Below are 25433 nucleotides of genomic sequence, written 5' to 3'. Positions count from 1 at the left end.
GGCAGGAGGACTGAGCAACTCTTTGTAGTTTGTTATTATGTGAGGTCTTCTTTTCTTTCTTTCTTCCCTGGATATTTCTAACCAATGTTGCCATGTCTGCAGTGATGCTGTTCGTGCTGACCTGTCTGCCATAGTGAACCGTGGGTGCATTTGCAGTGTGACACACTTGGAGCAGTGTGTTGATCCTAAATGGAAGATTGCTGTGTGTAATCATGTGAAAGGCTTATTAAAAGCTTGCACACATGCAGCTGTGCCGTGAGCTGGTGGAGCAGGCGCTTCCCTCCCAAGTCCCTAGGACGCATCCTGCTGCATGGGGTGAGCATGATAACTAACGTCCAGACCAGGACTCCAAGGTCTGTCCTGGCTTCCACGTGGCTCCTGACGCCCTCTCCTGCTCTTCTCCCACCAAGTGCTCACCCAAAGCCCCTGCCTCCGGCCCTGGCTCCCCGCCTCTCTGTGTGGCAGCCTCCGAGCCGGCGCCGCCTGTGACGCGGCCCGCTGCCTGCGGCTCCCGCCTGGGCCCGGGCACCCGGGGAGCTGCCCCGCTGGCCCCTGCACCCTGCCGGCGCAGGCCCCGAGCCCAGGCGCAGGCCCGGCGCGCTGGGGACCTGGCGGGGGTGGCCCTGGGGTGTGCTTGTGTGTGCGTGTCAGCTGCGGGTGCCTGTCAGTCAGTGTGTCTGTCAGCCACTGTGTTGGAGTGTGTGTCTGTCAGTGGTGCCATCAGTCGGAGGATGCCTGTCAGTGTGTATCGCTCAAAGGGGTGCCTGTCAGTCACAGGGTGTCTGTCAGTGTGTGCCCATCGGTTGGTGTGTGCTTCTCAGTCAGAGGGTGTCTGTCAGTGTGTCAGTCAGTCGGAGGGTGTCTGTCAGTCAGTGTCAGTCGGTATGTGCCTGTCAGTCGGTGTGTACCTGTCAGGGAGTGCCTGTCAGTCGGCGTGTGCCTGTCAGGGGGTGCCTGCCAGTTGGTGTCTGCCTGTCAGGGGGTGCCTGTCAGTCGGCGTGTGCCTGTCAGGCGGGGGGTGCCTGTCAGGGGGTGCCTGCCAGTTGGTGGTGTCTGCCTGTCAGTCGGCGTGTGCCTGTCAGGCGGGGGGTGCCTGCCAGCCGCGGGTGCCGGCGGTGCCGCCGCGCCCCGCACCCTCGCACATGCTCACTGGGGCCGCCGCGGGAGTCTGGGCATGTGCAGAGCGGGCAGGGCCGCTGCCGCCGCCGCCGCCCCGGGGCTCCGCCGCCGCCGCCCGCCCTCCCGCTCCCAGGTGAAGCCGCGCTAGGTGGGGCGGAGCGGGGCAGCCGGTCCCCGGCGGCGGCGGGCGGCAGCCGGGGCAGGATGAACAGCTCTGACGAGGAGAAGCAGCTGGAGCTCCTCACCAGCCTGAAGGACCAGGGTAAGGCGGCGCCGTCGCCTCCGGTCGCTGAGGGAGCGGCTCCCGCCTCCGGCGCCGCCGCGGCTCGGCCGGCGGCACCGCGGCCGCCGCGGGGCGGGGCCGAGGCGGCGGGCGGCGGCGCGGGGCCGGGGCGGCGGGCGGCGGCGGCAGCGCGGGCTGCTGTGGGGCGAGGGCTCCGCGCCCGGCGGCCGGGGCGGCGGCGTGGGGCGAGGGCTCCGCGCCCAGCGGCCGGGGCGGCGGCGCGTCCCGGCGGGCGCGGCCTCCGCCTCGGCGCTCGGCAGGGCCGCGGGCAGCGCTCGCGGGAGGGCGGGCGTCGCGCCCGCGCCTGCCGAGGCCTGGGCGTCTCCGGTCTCGGCCCCGCGGTCGTGTTTTCCCTCCTTCCCAGGTCCCTTTCTCTGGCCGGGCAGGGAAGGAAGCCTTGAAAAGGAAAAAAAAAAAAGAAAAGAAAAGAAAAAGGAAGGGGAGCTGAAACGTTTTGGCTCTTCCCCTTGTTGGTCCTCGTTCCTGGCCATCTCGCCTCCCTGCACCTGCTCTGTTGGTTTCCTATTGCAGCTGGGTCAGCGCTGGCATCGATGTGGGCGAGCGTGAATGCGGGTCGATAGGGTGGTGAGGTATTGCAGCACGTGAGCTGTGAATGCCGGTAACCCAGGTCTCTCTCCCTCCTGCGTAGTCTAGGCTTTGCACAGGTAAAAGGTGTGTAACTAACCTGTGGTATTAATCCTGCTGTCGGTGAATAGGAACAGATATTGGTGAACTTGGATATCCGTTCCCTGTGCACCTCTTAGGCACGCATTCTTGAGCGGAAATGCCGGCCAACTCCAAGAGGTAAAAGTCCAGTTGTCTAATGATTTTCCTGTGGATGCTAAATTTTATAGGAAGTTCCTTATTGTTTCTGAACTAACTGCTTCTCAGTTTTCCCATTGTGCATTGTTGGATGTGATATTAAACCCTCCCATTAAATTCCCTCCATTTCCCTCCTTATCAGTGTGCAAACTTCCCAGCGAGAGGTCAGGGCTAGTCTTGATATGCCATAAGCTTCTGTAGAGTCTTTGTAACTTCCAGTAAAATGAAAGAAAGCATTTGTTTTGGGCTGGTTTGGTTCCTCTTCTGAGTCTGTTTCTGGTGCTTTTGTAGAAAAGTCCAATGCTTCAACTTCATAGATGTTTAGCTCCTTAACAGTTCAACTAGAAAACTTAAAATAATGTAATGTTTCATGTTCTGCAAGAAGGGACATGAGAAAGGGCTTGGATGCTCAAAAGGCACCCTGTTTCTCTAACTCTACTAGTCAGGCTATTCCCAAGCCAAATTGGTCTAACAAAGTTTCTATATTCATTCCTTGTCTGGTAAACAGTCAGGCAACATTCAAAGAACCACCATTACCAGCTATTTGCACTGTAGACATATATCTATAGACGTGTGTCAGCATACCTCTTATCTCACAGCTTCATACACAGTAGGCACAAAATACTAGCACTGTGTAGCTGACGCTACAGCTCCCATAGCGGTGTGCCTGTGCGCTGTGGGACCTAGGAAGGGCTCTGTTTTGAAAGGATGTGAACTTTTAGTGGGGAGATTGAAATTACTGAGGTGTGATGGTGGATCAGTACCCCTTTTCTGTAATTCATTCTGACTATAAATTCACTCAGTCATCTTTGCTGTGTAGCAGGAGCTTTCCTTAACCAAACTTTAGCTGAATACTTATGATCGCCTCTCTTGGCACTTCTGTCTTCCTTGTTCCTGGCACACTCAGCAGTGTGATTTCATGATTATCTGCTGCCCCTGCTAGATTCTGACTTTTAATGATTACAGTTAGCATAAAATTTATCAGGATCGCATAGCTGTGTGCTTCGTAATGCAGGACCAAAAAATGAGGCTAAAAATCTGATTTTCTGATAGCCCTGACTACTTTCTACTGGTACTGTTGGCTCCAGAAGAGTGGTTTGTGCCAAAATGACAGTTGCTAAAGTGTCCACAATCCTTTGCTAAAATGGAAAATTTGGATTATTTTTCACGGAAATCCTCGCCTTCTTGAAATTGGTTAGAACTTTTTCATTGACTTCAGTAGGACTAGGGTTTCAGTTTTGATATCTGGAAGTCTTCTGTCCAAATAGTCATAGTATCCTTTAATGTCTAATGAAGTTTATGACACTCTAGGAATTAGTTCAAGGAAAAGATACTGTAACTCAAGTACTAGCTGTCCTAGATCCACTTAAGCTGTTGAAATAGAAACTGTAACAGGCAGATTGTGTCCTATAAGGCATTGTTCTTGATATGTTTTTTCCCCAAATGTAGAAATTTTAGTATGCTGTTACAAGACTACCAAATTTCATAATTGTATGTCTTGAGGAAAAAAATTATTGAATAGAAAACTTTTGAAAATACTTACTTACTCAGTATTCTGTTTTGCTTCTGAAATAATGCAGTATTATGGTAGGACACCGTAGTTAAATTATGTTATCTGACAAGCCCCAAATCCATGAACTGCCCAAAATAAAAAGCTGAAGTGATGAGAAGGTAATGATAACTTAAAATTATCCTAACAATAATGATCTAAATATTGTTACTGCAGGGAAGTAAATTTACTTCCTTTTTATGTATTTTAAGCTTGAATGTACAGTTCAGCCTCCATTGATATTGATGACAAGATAAGAGCAAGCTATTTTAGATACTAACAACTTTCCTCAAATAATTTTGGGAGGCTCGGTAAAGCATAAGCAGCATGTAAGAAGAGGAAAAGAATCCTGCTTCTAATCTTTTTCTTCTTTACTGTTTCCAGTGTAGGTAATAGTATTACCTGGAAAGTAAATGCAGTTGATGGAAGAATCTACTCTCTCTGAATGTATGGGGTAACAGGCATGCACACTGTTCAGGACTCTTAATTATTATTGCATTCAAGGTGGTGTAAAATGTCAGATTACTGTAATATGTAATACTTAATGTCTGTAGTTAGATTTCTGAAAAACTTCCCATTGATTTGAAGGAGTTTGAGAGAACGTTCGGCAGACCTTGTTTGGTTCCTCTTTCAGGGTGTATTTTTCTAGTCTTGAGAAGCTCACCTGACACATAACACCAATTAACTGTACTGGCTGAGAGATGATGTGAAAGGTAGAGGTGAAGGCAGCAGTGTACTTGGTTAATTGTTGTAATGTTTCAACTGCTGCTTATACTTTTCCTGAACAAGGTCAGTTGGTTGAATCTGAGGCAGGTATTTCATTGCTGCTCACACAATTCTCATTGACAGCTGTGACACTGACTGGTGTTTGGACAAATTTACTTGGCTGTTTGACATAGCTCTGAATGGTGACAAGGACACCGAAACTGTCTGTGTGCACGATACACTTATCTTTCACCCATGCTGAATTTTCCAAGCCCTGTGTATTATGCTGAGATACCTGACACTGATCATTCTTTGGCTTACTCGTTGCCAAGTTTAAGGTGAGCACCATGAAGAAATGTGATCTCTGTATGGATGATGTTTAGGATTTAAAGTATTGTTTGGGCTTAATCCTGTAAATAACTTTCTGAAATAATTTGATGAGATAAAACAGATCTGCTGTAAATTTTAGCATTATCTAAATGTACTTTAAGTGGTATTTCCAGCAAGTCACTATTTCCATTCAACTGACCCTTGTGATTCCTACAGCTAAGACTTAAAGTTGAAACAAAATGCTTCTGGAAACAAAATCAGGTGGGCAAAACTTTGCATTGTAAATGGTTTATTGTATAGCCTGAGGAACCATGGCAAGCTAGAGTAACAATTGCATCATAACAGTGACTGATTACCTGTGTGGAAGTCTGTGTTTGTCTGTGGTTTTATTGGTAGTGCAGGTACTTTGTCCTTTTTAGATAAAAAAAATCGCCTTAAGCTGTCATCTCATCTTTGTACAGTTGAAAACAGCAGTCAACAAGCAAAATGTCTGGAGTTATAAACTAGATAAACCTTCATTTCTACTGCTGCTGTCAAATTTTTGATTGCTTTCCTGAATTACGGTAGTTAACTACTGTTAACTACAGATATACTAAGCCTGTTTATATCGCCTGGATTTTCTTCACCAGTTTTAAAGATCTTATCTTACTACTTGTTTGTTGGTGTTATATGATGAAGTGTGATGATTTCCAGTCTCTAGTCCCAAGCACTGTGCCTCTGTATGATTTTTTGGATCTGTTCAATCTGTTTATAAAACATGCCAAAAACTTTGAATACAGGAATACCGTATATTTTCAAAAGAACAGTCTGCCAGTCTGGCAGAAGTATCTCAGAGTAGTACCTTTTAAACATATGCTATTGACAAGTTCTTTATGTGACTTGACAAATGTTTTCTTCTCTGGGGCAGAGAGGTAATTTTTATGGCCAGAGAAATTTCTTTGTTCAGGGTAGGATGTCTTGTTGGGTGTTGTGTTCCCCCCCGTAGTCATCTGTTCTGTAGCTTTTCTCCATGCACCTGTGTGTGGATCTTGGCAGTAGTCATCATTCCCCAGCAGAACCCAGAACTTTCTTCATTTTCAGTTCTTCATTTATTAGAATTTAAAACTGTTTCCCACCTCACTTTCATGTGTTTAACCGTATCTGTTTCTCAGAAACTTATGAAGGCAAATCTTTTGGTATGAGCTTAACAGTTAGGCTTTATCAGGTAGGGGTATGTTTAATTTCCTTTTCCAGTTTCCAGGAAGCTAGGAGATGGCAGGATGCAAATTTGGGTCTTGCCGGGAAAATCCTTTGTATGCACTTTCACAGATCGGAGTAAAATTAAAGCTTGTGGTAACACTAATGCAGGATCTGACCTATACCCTCCTATTTAACATTTTTACACTTACACAAATGATTTTTTTTTTTACAATAACTATTTGGTAATCTAATCTTATAAGTTTCAGCTAGGGCAGTTGGTATGTGACCAAAAGCTTGATTTGATCATATAAGCTTTACGCCTCATAGTAGGTTTATATCTTCTGACTGACTCAAGATTTGGAGCCATTTTAAAGTAATATGATATAATACCATTACTATATCACAAGATTTTTTCCCCCTAAAGTTGACATTTCAAGACCAGTATCTATTGTGGCAAAAACAGTTTATTCATGTGCATGTTTCCAATTCATTAAATAAGTACAAGAAATCATAACTGTAGAGTCTCATTTCCTGTTTTAAATCTGGAACATTTACTTCCCCGTAGTATTTGTATACTAGTTATAAGTAACTGTGTATGAAATAGGTTTCATCTTGTGTACAGGCTCTTCTGCACGGGACTGCTTGAGTATGCATGTAAGTACTTAGGCATCTAATATTAATGGGTGGCCCAAATAGTGCTGTGTGCAGTATAGCCTGTGCTGACGTATTATCTAATGTCACTATTCAGCATGTGGGAACCAGTGGTAGTGATTTAATTTCTGCAGGTGAAAGGGGAAGGAGGAAAGACCATCACTGTTATGTAGTGATGGTGTCGTACAATATTGTATTGATAGGATTCCAAATCAAGACACTTGAGCATGTCACATGCCTCTCTTCTTGTGAAACCCAGTAGTAGCCTTTTCGGTGTTCTTTATTGCCTGTAATCACCTGGAATTACTTCTCACTTTGATCCCTTTTCAGAGGCAGGATATGGAGAGATTTGGAAAAGGCAGCTTGACTCTATGGATTTCCCAGATCTGTAGAGAAGAGGTCAAGTCCTCCTGTTCTGATGCTATTTGGATGGAGGACTTCTGCATCTCTGTGCTGCTGTTTCCTCCAACCTCTATCACTGTAAAGCAAAGCAGGATTTAAGCCCATCTTTTCTGTTCACTGTCTTAAAAATGGTCATTTACCCTGAAGTGTCAGGTAACTTTTTTTTTTCTTGGAGTATTAGTGCAGCCAGACCTGTCTGCTGCTTCTAGGGTATGACCACACACATTCACCTTTACACAAACCCAAAAGGGAGAAGTTCCTCAGCTTCTTTTCTCTTTTCTGGAGGCCCAGGAGATGTATACTGTCCAAACACCAGTGTGAAGTCGTTTGCACGTGGCTAGCGCTACCAGTGTCATACCTCATTCCACTGAAATAGAGACTGCATGGGGTAAGTGGAAAGGATCTCTGAGCCTAAAATTGGAAGCAAGAGAAAAATTGACCCTTTTTTACTTTTGTTTGTGCTCTTGACAGCAATTCATAGGTCTTGTCCAATCTTTCCTTATAGGGAGACTGTTGCTGTTTGAGACATGCTTTGTGCAACAGACTCAGCCTGATTCTTCATTTTCCAAGAATACTGAGATCAGGAGTGCAGCAGTAGCAGTTCCTTTAGAACTTCTGGTGTAGTCTTGCTGTAGGGTGTAATTCTCTCTCTAATGACATAACTGAACCTGCAAAGGGCCACGTACTAAGGTACTTCCACCAACAAAAAATGGCGTTGTTAGGATAGCTTATTTCATCTGGGGGGCCAGTGTGAGTAATACCAATGGAAGGGTTTTTTTGTTTTGTTTTGTTTTTTTCCTCACTGTAAGCTTTGTCTCGTGCCTGTACCAGCAAAGACTTGCCTCTCTGTAGTCTACAAGAATAAAGAGTGGAATGACATTTGCTTTTCTTGACAGATCTATTTACTTTTTGACTGAATAAGGAGGGTTGAAATGCTGATGTGGAATCCCTGGCTGATTTGGCATGGAAGGGCTCTCAACCTACTTGAAGGCCACTCTGGTTTGCAATATAAATACTAAAATATGCGACTGTAGCATTTTAAAGTTTTTTTTTTTTTTTTTTTTAACATCGGCTTTGGAAAAGGGTTTCAAGAAACTTTTTTATAAAAACCGTAGAGTCTCACCAGCTCACTCTGTATAAATGAAGGTGTCTTTTTCTGTTCATTATGAATTGTAGTCATTATGTATTTGCATCCTTATGACCTTGTTTTACTAATGAGTGCTTTTTAGCATAACAAGTATCTAGTATATAAAACATCTAACTGTTAGCAATTTCAGGTTCAGGAGAAACAGGTTCATAAGTAAAAATCAAAGGATTAAGATATAATTAGAGGAGCTGCTGTATACAAATTTATCCACTTAAATTAATACAGATGAAGCTCATCGATACGTGTTTACAGGACAGTCCATTCTGGCCAACTGAGCTGTGGAATAAGTGAATAGTTGTTGAGTGAGCAAGGTCGTGTTATGAAGGAGCATGCTGTGTTCACTCATGCTGTTTGTTTTGATGCTTGGCTATTTTGAAATAAGAATAAAGTTGTCTAGGAATGTGCTTTGGGTGGGTTAAGGGCTCTCAGCTCAAAATCTTCTGCTCTCTTTTTCATTTTCCAACTTTTTTCTTTCCTAAACCTTGAATTGGAGTTGCAACGTTGTCCTCAGTCTGCATGCAGATAGCTTGAAGCAAAAAATGTTGTTTGTATCCTGATAATTACTTTCTTTAATACCGCTGTATGTCAAGAATTATTCTAATGAATTCCGTAAACTTTAGTGTCAGACATTGGGAATACCCAAGAGGTATCTGATACATATTATAACTCCTCATGATTCACATACTCTGAAGGCTAATGGTTGCAAAATAGGCATTTTACTATCAATAAGTGTTACACTGGTTCTTTGAGGAAACAATGTATGGCTGTTCTAGAATTATAGTAGCACCTTTAGTAAAGCATCTTCACTTGTTTGTTTTGCTAACCACTAATATTAATTTGTTGGAAAGAGATATCCCTAATCTTTATTCTAGGGGAATTTATCTACAGCATAATCTGAATGACTCAAGATGAGACCTAAGAAGTTTTGAGATGCTCAGGTGCCGTAGTCATGTATATTATGTGAGAGCATTCATAGTTAAAAGAGAAAAAAATAGTCTGGGCTCTCAGAGAAAGTTTAAGCAGGTTCTAATAAAACAGGATTGATGGCTTATCTATTCATGGAAGAGAAATAATGATACCTTCTAGTCTACCAAAGAGAATTTTAAGATTAAATAATCTATATGAGATTTAGACCCTTTAAAGTGCTTCTAGTTGCTGCTGGTATTAATTGTCCTAGGATAGTTTTAGAGCAAAGAAATAATCTTCACCTTTACACAGTTTAGTGTTTTACTGAAGGTTGTGGACTCTTGATTTGTTTTTGAAGTATCCTTAGAATGTCGTCATACATAAAACACTTGAAAAGCTTTGTATAAAAACTCCATGATAGCAAAATCCTAGTACTCCCCCCCCCCCAAAAAAAAAATCTACCAACTTTCCAGTCACCCTTCATAACTTCTAAGTCTTCTAAGTCAGCAGAAAATGTGTAGTCATTTTTTTTTCAGTTGCCAGGCCTGACAAAGAACTGTTTCACAGTTAGATTAGGTTTAAAAAATCCATACCCTGAAATCCAGTTGATGGGATCTGTATGTATGCATCACCTAGAGTTTGCCATCTAGGAAGAAAATAAAACATCAAAACATTAAAATAAAACATCAGATCCTTGATATGTACTAGCTGTGTTCAGGGAAAAAGTAATAACTTCTTAATAATAGTAAGAGGATGGGCACACTGAAAAGATGCTGAGGAAAGCTGCAGTGTGATTTCAGCATGAAGGAGCTGATGATTCTGTGTTTTTGTTCCATGATAAATGTGCCGTGGGTTGTCCTGTGCAGTGAAAGAGGGAAGGGCTATCTTGAACATACAGTTTAATTCCCGTTAACGTATAGGTGAGCAGCTACTGTGGATTACTGGGGTGTTGTGTAAGTTCGTATCCTGACTTGTTTTGTGGTAACTTGTTCTTGTGTCCATGCCTTAAGGGCTTATGACTTTAGAGTTGTTGGTTGGTGGAGCAGGTGGGGAGAGCCGTCAAGGGTGGGACAAATCAGAAATTCCACATTTACATTCTTAGTCATTTCTACAGTATTGAATAGCAAGTTTAAGTTTGCTTTAAACAAAGGCAAACAAACGCTAACAGTTTTCAAGTATGAAGAAGCTGTATCTGTGGATACAACTTTCACTCCTTTTCTTGCATCTTGAGGCTGACTTCTAGAAATCACTTTGCTTTCCTTAAAGGGAACACAGAAATAGCTTAGAAGCAGAACAATGGGCAAGGGGCATCGCTATTACATTCTTGTGCGGGGAATATGTGTTGTTTCACTTTGTGTGCCCTTCTTGGAACAACTACGTTCACCTGGTTTTTTTCCTGTTCATCTACCTGTTGGTTTCTTCTGCCTCTTCTTTCCCTCTCTTGCAACCATATTTGATAATGGATAAGGGACAATGAAGATATTAAGTTCCTCTAAATTTTGTGAAAATTGTCTGGGGAAAGGAGGACTCCACAAATTATTGTCTCCAGTAAGGAAAAGACAACAGGTGCAGTCTCACCTGTTACTTGCTTTTTTGGCTTTCCAGATACCTGGTCAACATACTTGTAACTCTTGATCTGTGGCACATACTGCCTGTTATACAGTCTCCAACTGGCGAATATGGGAGGGATCTGCAAGATGGGTAGGGGTTTCATCGGTAGGTAAAGGGACCTGAGAACAAGGTGAAGAGAGGTGCATGGCAGGCTTTGGCTTTGCTGGTGCGGTCACTGGTCATCCCACTGCTTAGCCCCTTTTACCTGAATGAACAGGAAAGAGGTTTTTTTCATCTGTTTAAATTGGCAGGGCTTCCTGTGAGTTTGCATATGGCTTGTGGGTTTTGTCTTCTGTGGTTTTATTTCACTTTTTTTCTCCTTTGTGGCTTTCACCACTTAGAACAAAACTAGTAATTTATTGCAGAAATTTGAGGTTTGTTTGCTTATTTAAACAGCTATTAAAATTCTGATTGCAATATATTAGCTGCTGATAACAGCAGAGTTGAGATTTCGGCTAAGTGATTTCTAGGCTCTAGCATTCCTCAGTTTTCTTTTCTAGGTAATACGGTCAGTAGGATGTTGCCAATTCCCCAATGCTAGTCTGGACACATTAGGGGCAGAGTCCTGTGTTTAGGGGTTCTAGTCTAGGAACTAAAACTGCTGGCTGTATCCCAGACTTCTACATAATTTTAAGCAAGTCAATTAACCTCTTAGTGCCTCAGTTCTGCATCTCTAACAAGGGACCAGCTTTGGAAAAGAAAAATTACGATAATTTGAGAAGTTTTGTGTGTGTGTTTTAACCTCTAAGGTATTTCTGTGCTGATGGTGGGAGTACTAATACATGCTTAAGGTAGGCAGAGCAATGATGTTGTGGAGCCTGCTTTCAAGAATGAGTTGAATTAGTGTTATTTCAGTAGTTTTTGAGACACTGTGGGAGAGGATAAGAGGGATGTTTGTTGCAGGATGTCTCAATAGTGAAAAGTGTAACTTTATTTGTAAGAGCTGTTTGAAACTGCTCTGATACTTCTTGCTAGATATACTGGAGCATTAAATAATAGGTTTTCAGGTGGCTGATTTACCTGATCGTGCATGTTCACGCTTGCAGATACAGGGTAAGACATGTTAGGTTAAGATGAAACCTCAACAGGAGAGATTCTGTCAGCTGAAAACTATGATAATATCTCTGTGATCTTCATTTGTGGCAAATGCAAAATAGAACATGTTATGGTAACTCAGCTATGTCTGAATCTTGAAGCTGGTGATCCCAGTTTTATCTGGTTTAAACAAAAGAATATACTCAAACCCTTTGCCCAGTTTTAATTAAATTTGCTTAAAATAACAACTGTATTCTAATGTAGCTTTCTTCTATATACAAACAATAAATAATGAAGAGATAAAGAGAGGTTGGAATAAGATGTAGAATAATGTCTACAGACATCTGGTTTTATTCTTGCAGTATGCATCTTAAGGACTGCACAGTGTTCCTTTCTGGCAGTCTGCTTGTTTCTCTAGTGCTTGGAGATGTATTCAGTTTCTTTAGAATAACAATGAAATTTATATGGCCTTGAAGGCCAAGCGGTCCATGTGGGGGACACAGAAAGAAGAATAGAGCTGGGGAAGGCATGGCAATGAAGGCATGTCCCTAAGAGTGTTTTTAAAAAAAATAATAAAAAAAAATTTAAGGGCACACGAAAATATGCAGTAAAGTGGAAGCTTAACTGGTAGCAACTGTTTTTACTTACTCATTCACCAATGTGAAACAATGGACCTCCAGAGTCCTCAGTTTGATCCCTTGCTCCACAGCTGAATTCTTGCATGATCTTGGGCAAATCATACAGTCTTTTCATATCTCTGTTGTGGAGTATAAAGAAAAAAACCTCTCGTATGACTGTTGTTTGAAGAAAATATTAAAAAGCCACTTAAGGTGCTCAGCTAGTCCGGAGATACGAATGCGTAACAGTATTGTATTAACTGTGCTTTCTGGCATTGATCTGTAACCTGAGCCAGTGTCGGTTTAAAATGGTGACTGTAAGCCAGTAAATTCACCTTGTAATTTTTGAACTGAATCAATAAGATTGTTTAACTCTCTATTGATGAAAAATTGATTGTTTTGGGAGCCAGTCTTTTTCAGACACTTTTCAATTACTTCAATTTTAAAAGGATATCCAGTTCATCCATAAGCTATTAATGAAGTTTATGACCCATGTTATTTCAGAAGTCTGTCTACATAGCCAGAAGAACTATAAAATGAATGAAACTGAGAGCTAATTTGGGTAATGGGTACGCTGCAATATTAATGCTTTTTTGTTTTTTTTTCTTAATAGCTATTGGTGAATATGAAGAGCTTAGAGCTGAAAATAAGAAGACGAAAGAGGAGGTTTGTGTTTAATGATTATTTCTTTAAAACCTAAAATGCTAAATATCCAAATACCTTATTGCTTACAAGAGTTTGTTTGTTTTTAAAAGCTCAGAGTTGTTCACATATGAGACCATCACTCATAATACATATAGATGCAAATGGTACTCAAGGAGCAATAAATGTAACTCCCAGCAGCTATTCTAGCTATCCTACTCTAAAAAGTTAGTGTAAATACGCATATATTTTTAAGTGATTGTAGCTGTAGCCAGTTTGCAGATGGTTACAATGTCAGCATAGACTAACTCAAGTGTTTAGATCTTCTTAGGAAGACTTGCTTCCCTTGGGTCTAAACCTTGTTTTATTGTAACTTGTTTTGCACTGTTAAACTTATTATTGTAAAAAAACAGACACCCCTCCCCCCACCCCTCTGAAAATTCTGAATGTAGGAATACAATTTCTAAAGGTATTTGAAGCCTCTCCCTCTCCCTCTCCCTCTCCCTCTCCCTCTCCCTCTCCCTCTCCCTCTCCCTCTCCCTCTCCCTCTCCCTCTCCCTCTCCCTCTCCCTCTCCCTCTCCCTCTCCCTCTCCCTCTCCCTCTCCCTCTCCCTCTCCCTCTCCCTCTCCCTCTCCCTCTCCCTCTCCCTCTCCCTCTCCCTCTCCCTCTCCCTCTCCCTCTCCCTCTCCCTCTCCCTCTCCCTCTCCCTCTCCCTCTCCCTCTCCCTCTCCCTCTCCCTCTCCCTCTCCCTCTCCCTCTCCCTCTCCCTTTTAATAGGCACCTGGTCTTGTGAAGTAAGTGTAAAGCTTATGATCAGAGTGTCCAAGTTTCAATCCCACTGCTGCTAAACTGCTTAGCTGTAGTACTATCTCTTAATTATGAAGGGGTATTTGTTTACTTCATGAACTTAAATGTATGGAACAGAAGCCCTAAGTATGATTCCAGTTGCAGGTTTGTTGCCATGTTAATACATATGCATTGTAGTTGGGCAAAGCTGTACTGGGGAGCAGAGATGCATGGGAATCTGTACCTCAGGTAATGGACCCTTTTCAAGAAATGAGATAAAAGTATAGAGCTGCTTCTTGCTAGTAGGCAAAGGCAAATGACTGTTGCAGACATTTTGATGCAAGGACAATCTCGCGGCTGATCAGTGAGAGTAACTACTGAGAAATCTGGATGTAAGGCCAAAGCATTTGGCTATAGTAGAAGGACTAGAGAGATTAAAAGAGTTGGGGAATGTACTGTGCAAAGTTATGTGATCCCCTTTATTCTGTGCAACTTAGTTAAACTTCAGAAAGAAAAAGAAAAAAAGCAAAAGCTGAAGCTCCTTAAATAGCTGTCTAGTTCAAAGACAAAAATCCCCACTCATTTAGATTTATCAAATAAGCTAATTGAAAGTGTTTGAGAGGCTAAAGCCATCAGTGTTTATCCCAAACATTGCTCAGAAGAAAAAAGTGTGTGCGCTTGGAAAGATGTCTTATCTCAACTTGCAGAATGGTACTGTAGCATAAAACATGTTCTCAGTGTATCACAAATCCTTTTTTTGAAAACGCAAAAGGATTCTGTCCCACTTGAAAAGAAGCTTTGAATGTATGGGCATAAATTCATACATTACTGTAGGCTTAATTTCCGGATGTCCAGAGATACTGGGGTAAGAAATACTGACCGTTTTCTAGATTGTCCGGTATAATTATGATAAGCAGTCTTTGTAGTGGTGAAATTATGCGTGTTCAGTAATGCACCTCTTTTTCCCCCTGCAAGCCCCCCGGGGACTCTTGTTTGTTCAGCATACCTGCCTTCTGAGATGAAGCCTAAAAGAACAGAGCTCTGTGTTAAGGGAGATTTTATGGCAACATTGCATTGCGTAAATCCCCATCAATGTGCAAAACGTTTTTAGCAGATATCTGCCAAAAGAAACTCTGGGCAGTAAAAGCCTCTTATCAGTTCTAGATACTGAGGAAGGTAGTGGGGGCAGTGCTATTCTGTACTGTAAACAAAGAAAATTCCCCTTTCTCCAGTATCAGTGGGCTAAAGATGCAGGGTATGTGTTAGTTTCCCAATCCCTATTAGCTGCCAAGGAATGTGGGTTTAGTTTTGCTTTTTGTGAAGTCATTTGTGAAGGACCACCTTTAGTCTTGCTGTTCTAAATGTTGCAATTCAAGACTCTAATGGAAAGACCTTGTCCTTGACTACTTTTTCATTATTAAAGAAAACTTGAAGCTTATCTTCATATTAAATTTTAGCAATGGTTATGCATGTTTCAGCTGAGCCGAGCATATTCTGCTTCACTCCCTTCTGTCCACTGACCTTGTCTTTTCTACAGTGCTTGTTTCTGCATTCTTGTCCTATGCTCTTGTTTTGCTGTCCTGCACCAGAGCCTCAGATATCCTAGGAAATCTGCCCTACTTTTACAGGAAGAAGGCTGTGGCAGTTCATTTCCTAGTGCTCAGAAAAAAAGGAGGTTCAAACTGGGTTAAATCAAGGGTCCATCTAGCCCAGTATCCTGCAGCCAGCAGCAGAGATGAGAGTGTAAGACCATATGTATTACATCCCTGGAATACTCTTCCAGTCTCCAACCTGTTTGTAGCCCAGGAACTTCCTGAACTGTATGTTGTTTCTGTATGTTTTACTTTCAGTAAATTTCTTTTCCTTGAATTTGTCCAGTCTCCCCTTGAGTCTATGTTGATTGTTAGTTCACATCACATGTAAGGAGTTCAGCAGCTGGCCTGCCCTTGCATGGAAAATGAGTTCTCCCTCTTTGCCCTGAACCCAAGTCTTGCGAGCTTTGGTGTTTCTTCAGCAAAGCTTTATTTATGTTGGGGGGAATTGAGGAGGGTTGTCTTGAACTGAATTTTATTTAGAGCATAACATTCTTCAAAAGCTATTTGAATGAGAAATTTTGTTTCCAAAAATCAAGATGAAATGAGATATTCTGAGCTTATTTCTTACATTCTTGCTTTTTTCTTTTTTTGCTCCTCTCTTTCACAAGACTTGTTTTCTGTAATTCTGCATATCTGTAGTCACTTTTCTGCATGTTTCTTCTGAAGATCAATATGGTGTTTTTTAAAATAGTTGAATAACAATTGAGACTCCTCCAACAGTGGGCATGTGCTTAACTAATTTGCCCTACTGGGGGTGTAAGAACCTCCATCCTGCAAATTAGTGTGCTTATATAAGCATTTCTGTTTAATTGTTTAAGTGCTTGGACTCAAGTGGTTAAGTATGAGGTCCTAAGTGCATTTCTTCTACAAAAATAACCTACTGATATACAGTTCATAGTTATGTTTACTTATAGTGCTAATATTGAAGAACTCTTTCCTCGTATTACTGTAGGGCTTTGTAATCCTGAAAGCTCCTTAGCATCTGTGTACCTTTATACCTTAGTTAATGCTTTGCAGGATCAAACCTGGGTAGTGTTGGAGGAGGTGTGACACAGGGTACCTTTGCCTGTAGATCTTGAAGTTGCAAGTTAACTTCTGTTCCCATTTCCGCCACTGTCTGTCAGTATAAGCGTAAGCAAATTGTTTCCTCCGTATTAATTATGACAATATAATTGCATTGATAGGAGCAAGGTAAGAGATAACTAATTCTTTTTAAATGATTTGCAGACCATGTGTGGAAAGTACCACATTGGAGTTAAATGGAGTTCTGTATGTACATGCTTTTGATAAATTTACTGGAATTTTATTCTAAATCACTAGTACACTTATATGGTGCTGGAAGATGGGCTATGTCAAACAGGTTTTTTGTGGAAAAAAATGATCCTAGTTTATATTAGAAATATGGAACTAAGTATACAACAGATAGCTAACTTACAATCAGACCTAATTTAAATTTTTTCTTTAGATCTGTAGCTTTCATTTCCTACTTTTTTAAGATTAGAAGGTAAGTTGACTTTTATGTAGGTTACTTTGTTCAAAACTCTACTGCTTAAAAAATGCTAGTAACTTTGGAAATGCAAAGCAAAAAATAGTCTTTGATCAGCAATGTCTCTTCCTCATTCCCTCACTAAGCTGTCAATTTGGAGACCTCTGGTGCAGTCTCTGACAAAATCGACGCAGCATTTTTTTATTAGCATTTTTAAATACTTTCAAAAACTGGAGCAAAAATGACAGTGGCAGATTACTTCTCTTAGGTCATCCTTTTAATTGAAGTAGCCAACTAAACATGCATACTAGTCCCAAAATTAGATATCTCATGTTCAGCTGAACACAAATGTAGGTAACTTAATATGCAGTTCTGATGTATTCAGAGTCAGATCATGAATAATATTTGACTACTTGCTAATCAGACAGAAATGACTCTGAACACTGGTTTTGACAGTGTTTTGTCACCCTGCCAGTAGGGGAAAAAAAAAGGCAAGACAGCTTTCCAAAACACTAGATGTAATACTGTCTCTCTGATACAGCATTCATGGTGTTTGCTCTGTTAACATATAATCCATTCTGTTCATATGCTTTTGTCACCAAATGAGAACAGAGAAGGGGTTCTGTCTTGATGACATGTTCATTCTCTCTGTAAGTAGAGAATAGCAAATGTCATAGCATGCCTTTGAGCACTGTACCATACTCATAATTTTAGAACAAGCATAAAATCAGCATAAATTTTATAATTTGTGTAAATTCAAAAGAATGTATCTTGTGTTGTTTAGAAATGGCTTAATTCACTATATGTCCACTGTGTGAACTTCTTGCATCTTAATATTCTGTACTGAACAATCTCCTCCTTGTTTTTGCCCTTTGAAGGCCCTTTACTTAAGTCAGTAGGAGCTTATGGCAGGGAGTACACAATAGCTGGGGGAAAAAAAGAAGCCTGTTACAAGAGAATAGGCAAGAAATCTAGGCCCCCTTGAAATTAGTGGCAAAGAATCATTAGACTGGTGGGAGAGGATATGCAGAGATCTGTGTATCCACAGGGCTCCAGGTGGTTGCATGCATCAACTTCCCAATGTCACATTGTAGTATCAGGTTCTAATGCTGACTGGTATTGTGCTAGCTCCAAAAAGTTCATGCACTGCTGTTCACCTCACAGCACATGCAATATTTGGTTTGAACACCAGTATTTGACATTTATGTGACTTACTTGTTATAATTAGTCAGCCTAATAGTCGGTTATACTACATTAGAAATGATCTTTTCTCCAAGGGAAAAAATAGGCACCAGAGTCTCTGAATGCCAACTTTCACTAAAGGAATTTCAAAAAAAAGGAAGTCTAGATATCTGAAAGTCTTTGATTTTGTGGTAGTCATCTTGTGAGTTGCTAGAAGATTTGGCTTTTGCTGCTAAAGTATTGTCTAGTATCTTGTGTATATAGAATGCAAAAATCTGAAATTAAAAGCTATGTCTGGCCAGGGTCTTGAGCTTGAACCTTTAAAGATGAAGAACTGTTAGGAATTATTGTCACAAAATGAATTTGGGAGAATGAACTGTGATTTGCTTCTTAAAAATACAAATGCAGTGATTTTATATTGCCAAGAAATTCACATTGACTCTTATAGTCAGTTCGGGACTGGAATGGCGATATTGTCTGTTAGTTTTGTTTTTGTTGGGTTAATGGCACTATAAATATTATGTTTACAGCATAATACATACAAGGATATAAATGCATGTTTTTCTCTTCAGAGGCCTGAACTCTTAACGAAAAATCAAGCCAAAAACAGAAGAACAGGGGAACAGGGGTCTATTTGAACAGGTCTGATTGCAAGACAAAAGGCAAAGTGCTTTCCATTGGCAATTTCAGCAAGAGCAACAATCTCCCACTCTCCTTTTCTTCCTGCTCTTTTATTCTGAAACACAGTAGCAGCAAAAGAGAAATATTCAGAAAGCTGCAACTGGAAGCAGGAATTGTTCTGCAGAGACCCGAACCTACAGACCCTGATTGTGCAAAGAAACGTGTAACTAGTAGGAGAATAGTCAGCTTGCTGTGGTCCAAATGGAGCTCTGTCGCAAATGGCACTCAAGGTGAAGTGGACTGGGTCATTTAACTTCCCCTCAGCTGCACATGGAAAGCTGTTACGCCTTACAGTGTGTTACTGAAGTATTTTGAAAGGAGTTTTATCTGCCACTGGATAGGGAGTGTACCAAATCCTCTACCTCAGGGTTTTTTTTCCATCAGTAGTAAGTGTCTTGTTGACTTCTACAGGCAACAGATCAGGTCTTTAAAATGCTGGTCTTCCTGGTTTTTGAACTGAGCCTTCAAAGCACTTGCTCACTTCCAGTGTGCAGTGGGCTGAATGCTTGCAGAGTGCAGAAAAGTCCGTGGGTGAAGTATGCCGGCATGGTACAGCATCTCTGTTGTAAAATATGAAGAGGCAGCAGCTCACACTGAGCCCCTTGCAGCACACTCTGCTCTGCAGGAACAGTCAGAAATACTTCTTTTCTGTGTCTTTTACTGCCTTCTGGTCTCAGACTGCACTTCTACCAGAGAGGTAAGACAGAAATTTCTGCTGAGGAAACTGAGAGGGTGGGCACCAAACAGCAAGATTCATGCACAGATTTCCCTTCCCCACCCTAAACAGCTGCTCTGTTAACTCCCCGCAGCGGCAGGTGAGACAGTAAGCACTTGTCTGGCACCACTTCATCAGTCTGGCTTGCTCCTTTCACAGTTCTTCCTTGTTTCAGAAACCTTTCCAGCAGCAGCAGGTGACTGACCTGTCCTCCCATCTCATCACCCCAGTGCCAAGCGAGTGGAGACTGCTTGTTGAGTGCAGCTCCTCCTGCTCTCACAGATAGCCATCAGCAATGGCTTCCAAAGCCTGCGTGGAGGCTACCACTGAGGCAACACTGATGGCATCTTCTGTTTGTCCAAGAGCAGATCGTTCTTTGGGACCCGTCAAAAGTCCTCTGGGGCTGATAGATGGACTTTCCTTGTATTTGGTTGTGTTTGGATCAGACTCCCCCGCTTCTTAATATTTAACAGCGGGCTCCTTTTGCAGCTGACTGTAAGTGGGTCCTCATGGAAAAACTGAAAATACATCAAAATCATTGTAGTTTTCTAATTTTTTTTTTCAATTCTGTTTCAATGTTTGAAATCCTTGTAATTGCTGGAACAGTTACATTTTAAGGAACTTAGTCACATATATCTCTTCCAGAATTAATAAGTTAATGTAAGATGGTAAATTACTGTGACTATGTACAGCTGCATGTGAGGAAGAATGTACACAGTGCGTAAGATAGGTTATGTGCCAGTCATACTTCCGCTGGGGTCATGTGTTTTTCACAGCGTGGTTAATCACTGACAGTGTCTTGTGAAGTTTACTCACTTCTTCAAGTTCTTTCATTTGCTTATAGAAGGGCTTTTTCAAAAGCGGTGTAATGTCCGTTTTATTCTTTCTCTTTGAAGAAACCTTTCCATCTTAAGAACAATGATCGCAGCTCTATATAGTATTAGCATTAACCCCTAAATTGATGAAGCAGATGGTGAAAAATCCTCTAGGTATAAAAATGAGTATCCTCCCCTTTTCAAGGTCAAAGTTTTGCTCACAGTATTATGAAACTGAATGAGATGTCCCTGTTAATTGGCTTGGTTTTTTTTTTCTTTCATACATATTAGGTATAGAAGCGCAGGCCTCTGTTCCTAATCTATATGTGTTAGAAAAATTAGGCTTAAAGTATATTCATGATGTGCAAATATTACTTTTACTGTTACAGAACATGTATGATTTTGCTTACATCAGTTTTGGGTAATGTGGGTCTTCTAAAATATTTTCAGAGTATCTCTGAATTGGAGCCTAGAATCAAGTACAACTTGTGAGTGTTGTTAGGAAATATTCTGAGTAATGAATTTTTTTAATGCATATTTTCCATTGATCTTACAGGACTGAAAGCAAAAAGAAATGATGCTTTGATAGGCTTCTGTACATTATTGTTCCTGCAATTGGTTTTTGTTAATTTTGCATGTTGTGACTGACGGCTAATTAAATAACTGGGATCAGTGCTTCTTTTCAATTTTCTCTTCTACAGTGTGACAAAATCAAACAAGAACGAGATGAGGCTGTCAAAAAACTGGAGGAGTTTCAGAAAAGTAAGTTAATATGTCAGTGGGAATGTTTTGGCATAAAGAGCTATGAACATAGCTCCGAGTAGTATGAAGCAGGGTTAAGAATGTAGAGATTTACGTTCAGTTAAGTTCAGTTGCTGTTTCTCTTTCAAAGCCCTGTACTAAGGAGTTAACCTCAGAAGACTTTGGCTCTTTTCAGACTAACGGCTGTCACAACATTCATAAACCCTGAAACAGGTAACCATCCTTAAGGTGCAAGTGGTGAAAATATAGTGGCACAAATGCTGCTCTATCTCACCAGAATACTGCAAGTGACTTTCGGATTAGTATCTGCTTGAACTGAGTAGCATTTGACCCTATTGCTGAAATTACTGCTGCTGCTATTAATAATTATTTTTTTCCATGAAGAAGGAGTAAAATTACTGTAAGCATAGAAACAGCATTAAAAGTTTTTAGTATGAACTGATGCCTCTCAATACTTTTTACAGCAAGTTCTATTTTGTCTAGGCTGTGAGAATGTCAATATTCAGTTTTGCACTTTTATGGTAATGGTTCTATTGAAACTGTATGGTGTCTGGAAGCAACAAAGCACATCTAATGGGAGTGGAAGTATCCTAGTGGAATAGCTCCTTAGAAGAGACAATTACAATAGGATTGTGGTCTGTTATGTCTGGTTTGTGCCAGCACAGTGAACTGCACGCTGAAGCATTAGAAATGTGGATGAAGTTAATGCAGGATAAGGAAATCACATGGTCTATACTTTTGTGTGATTGTGTTAATAGAGGAATTCTCTCACTTCTATTTTATAGTTGTTCGTATTATATAATTATGGTAAATAATTAAAAATCAACAGGGATCTTTTACTGTCTTAAATGATCTTGGATAACTATTCTATGAGGCAGGAATGTTCTCTAAGAAGTCTAATTCCTGCAGAAAAAATTGCAGCCTGTTTTGTTTTTGTTATGATACAAGGAATACCAGAGTGTGGCAGAAAATGTCAAGTAGTTAAGACTTAAAATTTGAAGTAATATTTGATGTTGTAAAATTTTATAGGTTTCTTTTATCTTCCTTTCACATTTTTAAAGGACATACCTTGTAAACATAGTGATAAAATGCCAGGAATATTAGGATTTTAAGGCAATAATAGAGCCCATTATTTAAACGACAATATAAAAGGCAATTATATTGATGAAGAGCTACATCGGCTTTGTGTCTGTGAATAAACTTGGCCTGTACTCAGCTTCTATTTGTTCTCCTGGCATAAACACATATTGTGTGTGATTCCAGTTTAATGGGGCCCCGTTTGTATGCCAAGCAGCTGCATTTTAGGCCCTATTGCGTGATTTCATAGCTCTCTGAAAATTGGTTCTATTGAGCACAAGAGATAGAAGGTAGTGGTGGGGGGGAAAGCTTCAACACACAATCATTTCTTTTCAATTGGAGCCAGCAAGGTTGATGACAACATGACCATTGTGTTATAATGATAAGACCACTAAGGATCTGTACCTCTCATCAAGGCTTTCACACAACAGCAGATACAATTTAATTCACTGCTCTGTCAGCAGTGCTGATACCATTATGCCGTCTGTCTCCACAGTTATAATCACTGTCCTCCGAGAAATGCAGTTGAAATGATCTTGAGCAGTCAAAGAAACTCTCAATTAAGGCTGCCACTTCCAATGTGTCAGATTGTGTCTTATGCACTTGGTACAATTTTCACTTCCAATCCTGTTTATTTACAATGTCTACCAGTAATTATGCTTAACATGTCATTTAGTGAGGGTGCCCCTGCCAAGGAGATTGTTGGGTGCTGCAGTACCATTGAGTGGGAGTTTCTCGCAGTCAATGCCATCAGCGGCTTTTAGTCCCTGATGGGATGCAGTAGTAATGTTGATAATGCAAGTATCGTGCTCATCAAGTCATAATTAGATGCCACTCAAATGTGCCACTTGTAATAACAGTGTTGATTCATGTTTTCTCGGTGACTGCAACTACTAATTAGTTAAGTGGTTTTTGGTTGGCCTGCATTTGCTGCGGATTATTATTACCCCTGAAAAAAACTGTCAAGGTTAGAGATTTTTCAGGCCACTTAGTGCTGCTTTATGAATTTTAATATTGACATAATAAGAACTTTGGGCAGACTTAGGAAATAATATATTTTTGTATTTAATTTGGAAAGATTTTTTTCCCCTGAGTTAATCATAATTGCAGGTTAATTAAGTTTAAATGAACCAAGAGTAATTTCTAGTTGTGCCATGTGAGCCCAATCCTTGTTTCCTAACTTTAGCTAGCTTTGGTTGAGGATATTAGATTCCTGTCTGTAAAATGGGAGCAGCCCTGTATCTCCACTGCTCCCTCATCCTGACGAATGCATTTCATTACTGCAAATTTCTGGGGCTAGGTAGAGCAAAAACAGAGAGGCATCTTCTGTAACAGGTTTTACCTGAAGCTCTTCCGCTCTTAAAGTATATGTAGCAGCTGGTATGACATGCTTGGAGCAGAAGACTTTCCCAAAGCCAGAAGAAGTGGCAATAGAGCAACCACTCCTCTTTGGTTGTCTTTCTGCTATTGGAAGACTTCATGTGCAGACAGTATGTGGACCAAGATTTCACAATCCTCTGCCCTGCTCTATTTTTCTTCTTTGGGCTTTGGAGGGGAGTTAGCAGACAGTACTTCAGAGAAGCTCTGGTTTTTGAACCAGAAGGCCTCACATCAGGCAATCTGAAAATTGCTCTTGTTTTGCAGATCTTGTTGCTCACATGCAGCTACTGATTTGACAGCAAACTCCAAAGTATTGATGATTTCCTATGCTACTAACTACAATAGCATCAGTAAAATTTCAGTCGTAAATTAATAGTAAAACTTCTTAGCTGCCTGCATGTTCCTATCCTAAAATCATGTTTTGCAGTCGTTAAGATGATCTCTGGATATCAACAGGGTTTAAGTATCTTTTTGAAAATTGCAGGCAATGTTAAGATGCATCATTCTTTTTTCACAGTGGGGAAAAAAAATTCTTGGTGGAGGGCAGGAGGAACTTTCTATCACTGGTATGATGTCATTAGTTTTTAAAGTTTATCTTCATGAAAATTAAAGGAGATAATTAGAAAAAGTTCTCCTTATTTAGGCTATATTCTGCCAGCCTTGTTCCTGTTGCAAAGTGTTGGTAAGCTGTGAATAGTCTCTTCTGCACATTAAAATCCTGATACTGTATTGAAAAGGAATCTGTGCCATGGAATGATTTGCAGAATTTGAGTCCAAGCTACTGCTTGGGATGGATAAGGATGCCGGAAGACAAGGAAGAATTTGCATCAGTGATCAAGGTGCTAGCCTGAGAAATGAGAAATATCCTTCAGTTTCCTGCTCTGCCTCAGATCCCCTGTGTGACATGGAGCTTGTCACTTAAAAGAAGACTTTCAGCAGTCTGTACGTAGGTGCTTAACTAGTGTTGAAAGTTGAGGGGAATTACAAGCTAAAATGTTATCTGTGCTTTTAAAACCTCTCTAACTCCCGTTACCTCCTATAACAAAATAAGATTTCTTCCATAAGTTTTTGGTCACTCTAAGGCTACATCCCTCTTAGACATAGTGAAGTATTCACTGTGGTAATAGGGGACCCTGTAGGCACCAAGGATAAATGCATCTCTTGCTCTTCCAACTGTGATGTCAAATGTAGTAGCACAGATGTGTATCCCAGATGCAGTCAGACAGCTGGCACTTGGCCCTGGTCTTGCAGAAGATTTTATGTGTGAGCATGTGCATGCATGTGCATGCTGGTATCTGCATCTGTGTGTAGGACTGTAAAGGCACGGTGTGAGACCATGGTGTTTATTTTAGTATACACGCAGGTGCAAAAGACCTCAAATAAGAAATAATTAAAACACTAAAGCTATATAATAATATAGAACTTAGGTTGTTCGGATGAAGCTGTCAAAAGTCAGGAAGTACCAGCAGTGCTGAATTCCATCAACACTGAATCCATCAGGCTGTATCCCAGCTGGCTTCAGCTAGCTGCAAAGCTGATGGGGTGGAAGGAAAAGAAGGGACAGTGCAGTGTAGTGATTTGTCCTCTTTGGAGCATGTGCTGTACCAGACACTGCAAATGTGGAGGCTTCAGTCCTTTAACTCTTTTCTCCATTTCCTAGTAAACTTGCCCCAGGCCTATGCTATATGTCCATCCTGTAGCTTTTCTGGTACAGTACATTTAGCAAGTGTGATGGTATTTAAACTGCCATTTAAACCTGAAGACTGGAAGGTGAAAATAATTCCTTGATAACACATCTGAGTTAAACTTGCTGTTCAAAAATATTAAGGTTCCAGTCCTCTGAAAACTGCATACACACCAAATTTCCAAGAGGATTATAATGGCTTCTGGTAATCTTGAGGGACAGTCCTAATGATGCCACTCTGACTCCTCAAGTGTTGCTGAAATAAAGATGG

The 25433-nt window shown here is 41.0% G+C and overlaps 1 protein-coding gene across 1 annotated transcript in view; it reads left to right on the top strand.

Annotated features, from left to right (window-relative positions):
* Positions 1-1229: 1229 nt before the first annotated feature.
* SHTN1 (shootin 1) overlaps positions 1230-25433 on the top strand; it is a 69656-nt gene continuing 45452 nt past the window's right edge. Inside the window, exons 1-3 of the mRNA XM_067300291.1 lie at positions 1230-1381; positions 12970-13022; positions 20961-21021. Coding sequence (XP_067156392.1) covers positions 1324-1381; positions 12970-13022; positions 20961-21021 — 172 coding nt within the window. The 5' untranslated portion in view covers positions 1230-1323. The remainder of the gene's footprint in view (positions 1382-12969; positions 13023-20960; positions 21022-25433) is intronic.

The sequence above is a fragment of the Apteryx mantelli genome, chromosome 7 (assembly GCF_036417845.1).
Source record: "Apteryx mantelli isolate bAptMan1 chromosome 7, bAptMan1.hap1, whole genome shotgun sequence".
Classification (NCBI taxonomy): domain Eukaryota; kingdom Metazoa; phylum Chordata; class Aves; order Apterygiformes; family Apterygidae; genus Apteryx; species Apteryx mantelli.
This window is presented reverse-complemented; position numbering and strand designations above follow the sequence as displayed.